This window comes from Ipomoea triloba, chromosome 10 (assembly GCF_003576645.1).
Source record: "Ipomoea triloba cultivar NCNSP0323 chromosome 10, ASM357664v1".
Classification (NCBI taxonomy): Eukaryota; Viridiplantae; Streptophyta; class Magnoliopsida; order Solanales; family Convolvulaceae; genus Ipomoea; species Ipomoea triloba.
The window spans coordinates 25,923,325-25,933,531 of NC_044925.1; the positions used below are offsets into that span (position 1 = coordinate 25,923,325).

The 10,207-nt window shown below is 37.6% G+C and overlaps 1 protein-coding gene across 1 annotated transcript; it reads left to right on the forward strand.

Moving 5' to 3' along the window:
• LOC116033479 (NAC transcription factor 25-like) lies at nt 1–2,604 on the forward strand. Its single transcript, XM_031276221.1, has 3 exons — nt 1–206; nt 1,025–1,353; nt 1,878–2,604. The coding sequence occupies exons 1-3, from the start codon at nt 20–22 to the stop codon at nt 2,409–2,411; spliced, it is 1,050 nt and encodes a 349-aa protein (XP_031132081.1). The 5' UTR covers nt 1–19; the 3' UTR covers nt 2,412–2,604.
• Nucleotides 2,605–10,207: the final 7,603 nt, after the last annotated feature.

Consider the following 10,207-nt stretch of genomic DNA (forward strand, 5'->3'; position numbering starts at 1 on the left):
ATTAGCACACAATATAATTATGGAGAGCACCGCCGATTCAAGATCCGATTCCGGCCACCCACGGCTGCCGCCGGGCTTCCGGTTCCACCCCACCGACGAGGAGCTCGTCGTCCACTACCTCAAGAAAAAGACGGCTTCCCTCCCGTTGCCCGTCACCATAATTGCCGAAGTTGATCTTTACAAATTCGATCCATGGGAGCTCCCAAGTAATATTTTCATTTCTCTATAGATTTTGGGTGACTGGAAAACATACTGTCATTATCTGAGGGTGTGCGCTGCAAAAATCCAGCAGTATCATCCTAACCAATATAGGAACATAAGGAGATAACCGGTAGTAAATGAGGTTAGGTTGTCCTGACTAACGGCTTGATATCAAGAAAGTTAATAAGTGTTTTTGCTTGGAATATATGATCTTCTTTGGTAAAATAATTAGTCTGTCAATTTTAGACTTATTAGATCACTATTAACTATTTGACTTGGTTAAAAAATCATATTTGGTTAATCAACTTTTTTAATTCTAAAAATACTAAAATTTAAAAATTTACTCAAAATAACTTTTTCAATTAATTTTTGAGAAAAGAAATTATATCAAACAGTTATCAATTAAGAGCTAATTTACCAAACATTTTTCTGCAAACAACTATAAACTAGTTCTACCCTCTAACCCAATCAGCTAATAACCATTTACCATAGCCCTATATCATTTCAGTATATATATATATATATATATATATATATATATATATATATATATATATATATATAATCATTCCTGTATAGATTTTGGGTGAGGAAGGAACATATATGCAATCACTATACGAGGGTATGCAATGCATAAATCCGGCCTTATAATTCTAGTCGGTATAGAAACAAAAGGAGATAATTGATAGTAAATCATATTAGGTTGTTCATAAGTGACCGTTTTAAGTCAAGAAAGTCAGAAGTGTGTGTGTGTATATATATATATATATATATATATAGATGCTGATATGCACGTTTTCTTGATTTTCCGGTGAATATTCAGGCAAGGCGAAGTTCGGGGAGCAAGAGTGGTATTTCTTCAGCCCCAGAGACCGAAAGTACCCAAACGGGACACGGCCGAATCGAGCGGCGACGTCGGGGTACTGGAAGGCCACCGGAACTGATAAACCGATATTGACGTGTAACGGCACGCAGAAGGCCGGCGTGAAGAAGGCACTGGTTTTCTACCGTGGAAAGCCGCCCAAAGGGATGAAGACCAATTGGGTCATGCACGAATATCGCCTCCCCGACAACGTTGTTAATTCTATGGCGCCCTCTTCGGCTCATCGTCCTCTCGGAGATGACATAGTAAACAAGAAAAGCTCTTTAAGGGTATGTAACATATGCGCTGTTAATTATATATGTTTACATTGAATAATATACATATCCAGCAAATTGGTCAAACAAATCTTTAAATAAAAAATTAATTTGACTGAACTTTTAAATGTTACAATTAAACATTCTAACTTGTAATTTGGATGCATCTGCTCTCAATAGTCATTATCTACACCCGTTATTAGGGTTCCAACGATGATTTCACTGAATATTGAACAGAATATTGAACAGTTGATGATTAATATTTTCAAAAAAGGTAATCCGACTAATCACATTTTTCATGAAAAAGGGTAACTGAGACGATTTTATTTTCAACGAGAGTAGCTAGCATTGCCATGTCATCGTAATTTCATTGGTACAAGTTAGGTGCAAAAATGACTTGTTTGATTAATTGTAACAAGTTTGAGTGTTTATTTGTAATTTTTTAAATTTCAGGAGTCTAATTATTATTTTTATATATATTTCCATTTTTTCTAACTATGTTTTAGTGTATGTATTGTATTTAATTCGTTTGAACGCAGTTAGATGATTGGGTGTTGTGCCGGATTTTCAAGAAAAACGGTTCGAGTAGACCGGTGGAGAGCGGCGGAAGAGGTGATCCGACGGAGGACGCGACGGTTGCGACTTCAACGACGTCGTTGGATGGCTGCGGTGGCGCTGGCGATCACCAAAACCCCAATTCCAGGGCGTCAAGAGGGTTGAGTTTTGGGGAATTTTTCGAGATCAACAACGGACATAATTTATATGCCGGGACGACGATGATGTCGGGCGGGATTAACGGAACCCAACAAACCTCCTGGGATTCACCGAGAGATCAAACGTGCATGGCCATGGGAATCACGGCGGCGGCGCCGCCAAGAATCGACGAGGATCATCATCATGAGACAGCTGCTAACAATGCAATGATGGAGGGAAGTACCTCGTTCATATCATTGCTGAATCAACTGTCACCTAACGATTCTGCCAGCTTAAGTAATGTTCAAACCGGTCTTGGTGTCTCCATCGCCGAGGGAGTATTGCATCAACCTTACCAGCTTTCATGGTTGAAACATTAACCATTTCTTCGTTTAAATCTAGTGACTGCTTATTTCTCTGGTCACTCAACAAAAATAAATTTATAATTAAAGTCTAAATTATTTTTATTTTATACACGATATGATGTTAATCGTGTTATATATACACATATGGAGGTAGCGTTTCAAATTTTCTACTTATTAAAAAATGTGATTTAATTTCTTTGGGCGAGAACATATCATTGATTGTTTCATTAAAACATAAGTTAAAGAGAAATTATAGATATATTTTGGCTTATTATTATTAAAATTATTATTATTTTTTAATTTGACCAATTTCATACCGAATTAAAAATTTTTGTATAATTTTAACAAGTTTTCTTATCCGATCCTAACAACCCATAGATATGCATGATATTGTATCAAGTCTTTTTGGGGTAAGATAACAAAATTAACAAAAATTGTACAGATTTTCATATTTTATATCGATTCTCAAATCTAAAAAAGTATGATCAAAAGTTAATGCTTATTTCATGAACAAAAAAGTGTTTGAGAATTTTTAATTACTATTTTTAGTTTTTATCATAATCTTGATTGCATGGAACAAATGAAAATTAAATATTTCAAACACGGTGAATCATGGTTTACATTGTAAGGTAAACCACTGATATACACATTTATTTTTAGTACTAGCATTTTGACATTTATTTTTATTACTAGCATTTTGTGTGCGTGATGCGCGAAAATTCATGTCCAATATTAAAACGTTGATAAATATAAATAATTTAAAATTATAGTTCAAGTTATATTTATATGCAAATAATATATGTATTATATACAAACACACATTTATGACTCACCATTCATATAAATTTAATTAAAATATTATTAACAATTAAATTAATTATAAAATGATTTTAATAAACTAATAATTAAATAATAAGAAAAAGATATGATAGATGTACGTGTATGATAATAATGATGGAGGCATGGAGCCATTAATATTAGAATTAAATAGTAACGGAGTATAACAGTGTAATATATAGCTCCACCGGGCCTATGCGGTGAAATATTAGGTATTCAAGAACCCAATCTAATATATGTGTGTGAGAGAGAGAGAGAGTGTTATGCTACCCACTACATACTACAAATTTTCCCCTCACATGACATTTTCTAAGTTGACAAGTAACTTTCTTAGCTTGGTGATTAATAGTGGGATCACCCAATTTATGGTCACTCAATGATCATAAAGTACATCATGAGAGAAAATATCTCTCTTTGTGGGGAAGAATTCCGGGAGAACCCGGGTTCGATTCCCACAAGTAATGATTCCCCCTGGGCCAGCTCCCGTGCCTCTCGGAGCAAACGTGGGTGGACTTGGACCGTTAAACGGACAGAGAAAGACTCCGTGAATCTACCAACAAAAAATCATGAGAGAAAATATTAGGGAAAAATATTTGGAGAATAAAATCGTGTTTTCCTATATATATTCAGCTTAGTGGGGTGGCTAATCAATGGTCCAAATCTGAAAGCCTAGATCTTAAATCTTTTAGATATGCATGTCAGAGATAATTAATTTCGTTTAATGCTTACGCATGAAGATGCTCTCGCAACATTTTTATCTTAATGACTACAGTACTTATACGGTGGACCATGATCCACAATGCATTGTGGATCATGGGTCATGGTTGATACTGCAATTGTGTTGAAAGGATATTGTAGTTGTGTTGAAAGGATACTGCAGTTGTGTTGAAAAGGAACTGCAGTTGTGCGGAACAGAGGCCGTGTCATTCATCTAGAACTGCAGTTGTGTTGAACGGATACTGCAGTTGTATTGAAAACATACTGCAGTTGTGTTGAACGGATACTGCAGTTGTGTGGAACGGATGAACGGCCTCTGTTCCGTGCAACTGCAGTTTCCTTTCAACACAACTGCAGTATCTTTTCAACACAACTGCAATATCCGTTCAACACAACTGCAGTATCAGTTATGATCATGGTTCACAATGCATTGTGGACCATGGTCCACGATATAATTTGCCTAATGACTACGCTTCATGTTACGGCGAGATCGGTGTAAATAGTCATGCTTCACACATTAAATTTAGATTCGATTTTCTCTTTTTGTACTATTAATCTATTATGGGAGATTGACTAAACACCGGATAATATTGTAAAGAGAAAAATTCACATTTAATCACCGGCTATTGTAACATTGTCACATTTAGTCATACTTTTTTAGTTTTGTCATATCACATTATTGAGGACTTTCATTAGTTTGTCATCATATTTAATCATCATTTTATAATTTTATTATTTCACTATTTAATAAATATGGTTAATATGACTGTAAACGCGAAAAACTTGAATTGTATATATTCAAAATTCAAAGTATCGGTTACAATGAGTAGTATGTATCAAACGAAAAAAGGGATACAATCTCTGTGTATAAGTCCTCTGATTCTCTACTAAAAGTATGTCAATTGGGAGTATGCCTAGTTCATAATATGTTGAACTGGAAGTATGCCGATTAGATGTGTACTGAATCCAGAATATGCCGAATTAAATGTGTGCTGAGTTGGAAGTATGCCAACTGGAAGTATGCCGAGTTGGAAGTATGCCAACTAGAAGTGTACCGAGTTCAGAGTATGCTGAACTGGAAGTGTACCGAGTTGGAAGTATGCCAACTGTAGGTATGCCAAGTTGGAAGTATGCCAACTGGAAGTATGCCGAGTTGGAAGTATGCCAACTGGAAGGATGCCAAGTTGGAGTATGCCAACTGGAAGTGTTCCTTGGTGCAAATTAATTGCAGGCGTATCCCTCGGTGCAAATAAATTGCAAGTGTGTTCCAGACAATATTCTGGTGAGATTTCAGCAGAGCTTCGCTATGCAGATCTTCAGAGCTCCCTTTCCTTGAAAATGAAACCACTTTTTATAGTGGTGAGTTGGTAGGAGAAAAAAAATAACCAACTCTATCCATTTGGATAATTCTTATATTTAATTAATATTTGAATTAAATATAAGGAACGTATCGGGACACTATCACGTCCAGGTTCATGATTTCATATTTTTGAACCAGTTTATCATATCCACAATTTCCTCAAAATTATATAATCCACATATAATTTTGATGGGCCAAACCAAGTCAAAGCCAGCCAATTTAAGCGGCCCAATTAATCCAATTAGCTTGGTCCAACTCAATCAAATATATTTCCTGAACTTGGGCCAGCAGTTCAGCAACAATTACTTTAAATTAACTAATTAGACCAACTAATTATTTATTGAGCTATTTAATCAACCCAATTAAATAAATATTAGTCCAATTTAATTAATTAAAACAATTAATTTAATAACCCATTATCCGTCACGACCCAATAATATTATTTAAATTTTCAGTGCCAACAATGACGTTTCATCATTAAATTAAAAAAGTTTATAGAAGAAATTAAGGAATAAATTATATGTTGGGGCATGAGATTTGAATGATAATAATTACATGTTAGCATTTTTATTAAAACAAATTAATTAAAATAACAATTTTAAAAGGAAGACTAAATGTGACAAACAAACTAAAGTTAAAAGGATATAGTATGACAAAATTAAAAGAATATGACTAAATGTGACAATTTCACAATAGTCCATGACTTAAAAGTAGAAATTACTCTATTGTAAATTATAGAAAATCAAATATTATTCAAATTATTAAAAATATTATTCATATCTTGTGAACATTCAAAATTCGGGTCCACCTTGCAAGGCAGACCCGGATCTATAGAATAATTTTCGAGTGATAGACCACTTGATCTCACCACTTCAACGATATGGTGGATCCACTTTGCAAGGTGGACCCGGGTTCACAGAATAATTTTCGAGTGATAGACCACTTGACCTCACCACTCCAATGATAGGGCGGGTCCACCTTGCAAGGTGAACCCGAGTCCACAGAATAATTTCTAAGAGATAGGCCACTTGACCTCACCACTCTAACTATAGGGCAAGTCCACCTTGCAAGGTGGATCTAATTTCACATAATACTACCGAGTGATAGACCACTTGACCTCACCGCTCCAACGATAGGGCGGGCCCACCTTACAAGGTGGACCCCTATCCACAGAATAATTTTTGAGTGGTAGACCACTTGACCTCACCACTCCAACAATATGGCGGTTCCACCTTACAAGATGGACCCAGGTCCACAGAATAATTTTCGAGTGATAGACCACTTGACCTCACCGCTCCAACGATTGGCGGGTCAAAGAATATCTCCGGGTTAGGGTTTTCATGTGCGTATATATATAGGCTGTGTTTTGCTAGGAAAAGGACTAGTACGTGCTGCAAATGCGCGCCCAAACTTGAATATAAAAAGAGGGGGAATTGAAACTTTGGGTTATACCTGAATCGCAACACAACCATGGAAGAGTCGAAATACGTTTATTTGCTCCACCAAAGAGGACTCTTTCGCGTTAATGTCTCCTCCTTTGATGAAGCCCGCAAGCACGAAGAACTCAAGCTCGAGTGCGTATTCTATGAGCAATCAAACTTCATCTGCACGGATATGGCACTCTTCAGCCACCGCCACAAACTGTTCATGATCGGCGGCGATTCTACAGAAACAGCCTTCTATCGTTTCGTTCCCAACAGATTCAAAGAATTTCCTGTTAAAAATTCCGAGTATCTCGACGAAAACACTGATTTTCACGGCTTCCATCCCGTGAAACGGCCCCGTGTGGTTCGTGCTGAGAATAAAATTTACGTCCTCCCGAATTCCGTCGATAACTTCCATTTCCAGTGGTTTGACCCCGCCGGAGACCGCTTTCACGGCCTGCCGGCGCCTCCGTTTGAAAGATGGGGCGATGGAGTTTATTCGGTATCTGGAGTTTTGGCTCTCCGCGATTATATATATTTGTTTATCCGAGAATCGTGCGGCTCCTGTGCGCGTGTCTTCTCTTTCAGCACTAGCGGGTTGAATTGGCGGGAGGAAGAGCGGATGGTGAAGGAATTTAAAGAAGAAGGTATTCCTCTTCCGCATGAACACCGCGGATGTAGGGCTTTCAGATGAGTTTTCTGACCAGACTCGGATTATGGTCGCCCTCTGTGACAGAATGCCTACTGCTTATCGTGTTTGCCTCAATCCGTGTGGCAATCTCGTGCCTAAATCTTTCAGGCATCTGCGTGAAGTTTATACTGAGAACCGCGACCGCAGCGAGGTTTATGATGTGTGGCGTTTGCTTGATCTTGGCGGGGGAAAGTTTTGTTCTATTGATTACGGTCCCCGTTTAGGTCTTCTGGTTTGCGTTTTCAAAATTGATTTTGCACTTGAACATAATATACAAATCTCCTTCTTCGACAAAAGAGTCTCCTCCCAGATTCTCGCATCCAGGAAATTTCAGGAAGACGACATTCCTTTCATCAGGGAGACTTGGTTTATTGATGTTTGTTTGGCGTAAGTACAATTCACATTCTTAATTTTCATCTAATTTTTATATCTAGCAACACTAGGATTCCTCTTCCTGTTATAGTCCTTCTTGTTGATTTGATGTTGTTTAATTTGTTATCTATTGTAGTTCTGCTCCGGCAATAATGCAAAGCTATTCATCCTCAGTTTCAAGTTCTGCTTCTGCAACGCAAAGCTATTCCCCCTCCCCCTCACCCTCACCCTCAGTTCCCAGCAATGAAAAGCTTAGTTATGGGAGTCCGGAGTATGAAGTAACTGGAGCTCCTAGCATTGAGAACCAAGAAAAGCCCGGTAGATCTTCATCCAGTTTGGTGTCCAAGCGGTCTGATGAGGAGAAGGGCAAGCAGGAGGAGGAAAGGGAAAGCCCAGAACATGATTCGGTGGCCTTGGCGCGGAGCTTGGCCTCGAATTTTGAGATGAATGGTCTGGACAAGACCGGAGATAATGCCCTTAGCCGGTCTTTCATTCGCACTCAACTCAAGGTATGTTCGTAGTAGCTATAAGTCTTTTCAGACTGTCGAGATTAGGGTGCAATACTTTTTTTTATGAGTCTTCAACTAACTGCTTTAACTTGTGCATAGGCGATTATGTATGGTCTGGCCATGATGGATCGGGCAGACGCTGCATCGGAGCAGAGGATCATCCGAGAAGCTGAGTATGCTGCAGTGGAGGCCAAGGTGAAAGCACTGGAGTTGCAACTTGAAGCCTCCAACAAGGCCAACTCTGCTGCTCAGGCGCGGTTGGAAGTCCTGGAGCACGAGAAGATAAAGCTCCATGAGACAGTCAAGGCTCAGAGGAAGCAGCTGAGAGCCAAAGATGAAGAACTTGTTTCTTCCCGGGATAAGGCCATCCAGGAATGGAGACAATCCGAGGAATTCAGGCAAGCCGCCCGATCATATGCCCGGGAAAACATGGACAGCAGGAAGAGGCAATGTCGTTCAAGAGACTAACTTTATTCTGCTGCTGATGTTCCTGGACTTTTCCCTGGTTCCAATTCTATCCAACAGGCAACAGCACTTCTAAAAATCTCACTTTTGGTTTTAGTAATGGAACCTTTAGCCTGGATATTCTTGTATTGTTGTGCTGCATTTGTTGTTACATTATTTGTTGTCACTTCATCATAACTCTGTGTTTTGATCCCAATATGAGGATGAATCTAAACAATTCAAGCATTACTTAGCCTTGATTGCATAACGCTTTAGTGCATTATAACTTTTGATAAGCATAAATATTTGCATAAATGTTGAATATGAATGGCAATGGAAAACACATTGATGAGAAATACAGAAAAAAAATTGATGCGGTGACTAGTAAATACACTATTTTTTTCTTTGAAAAAGACCGGTAAACTGCTATGTTCCCCTAATCGGCAAAAGACTATAAGGAGGTAAACCAAAACTAACCTTGATTGTTGCGCTCATAGTTGATTTGCTCAAATCAAGTCTAGGTTGCGCATAGTTGATCGGCTTAAACAAAAAATGCTAATAAACAGCTCTCATGGGGAGTCAAACAACTTGATGAATTCCTCCGTTCATCACAAGCCTAAGTTACGTTGTCCATATCTAACCGGCTTAAACCAATACGACCAATAGAGAACTCCCACGAGGAGTTAAACAACTTGACGAAACCCCCACTCAAACAAAGCCTAGGTTGGCCATAGTGCACTGATTGGCTCAAACCAATACAAACAATAGATAATAGTTTCCATGGGAAGTCAAACAACTTGACAAAACCCAACAAATTATTATACCAACTTAATTGAGTGGGGTTGCTCCCAAATTTAGAAGCCCTAACTTTTTTTTTTTGACAGGGAAATTTGCATATATTATTCAAAGGTGTGCACTAACATACATAATAATAACAAATGATTAATTCTCCATTTGGTCTATCAATTATTCACATTTACCATATTTTATTATTGACTTTCAAATTTACATGTTTCGGTCCTTAAACTATTAATTTGATCAGTAAATTACCTATTTTAATTTGGTCATTAAGTATTATTTTTGTACCCAATTCAGTCACTGGTTAGGAAAACCATTAAATAACCATATTTTAATAGCGGATGGACTAATTTGAAAATTAACTTTTTTTAAAAAAAATAAATGTTTGACATTTTATCCTTTTTAGTTTTCTAAAAAAAAAAATCATTTGTGAATCTATCTCACTTTTTTTTTTCTTTTACTCCGTATCATTTTTCATTTCGAAAATTTTCACTTTTATATGTATTGTTGTTTCTTGTAAACTTTAGTCCATGGTGGCTGTGTTTTGCTCGTGATTCGGGGGATTCATGCATATACGTAAAAAAGAGAGGAAGTTGATGTCTTTGCCTTTAGGTGTTTTTCGTATCTAGCTAGGTTCACATCATATGCAGGATAAAGGC

Bases quoted from the DNA above. Each gene is read 5' to 3' on its own strand.
- LOC116033479 (XM_031276221.1), top strand. From the start codon at position 20: ATGGAGAGCACCGCCGATTCAAGATCCGATTCCGGCCACCCACGGCTG. The intron at 207-1,024 runs GTAATATTTTCA...GTGAATATTCAG, and splicing joins CGATCCATGGGAGCTCCCAA to GCAAGGCGAAGTTCGGGGAG. The intron at 1,354-1,877 runs GTATGTAACATA...GTTTGAACGCAG, and splicing joins ACAAGAAAAGCTCTTTAAGG to TTAGATGATTGGGTGTTGTG.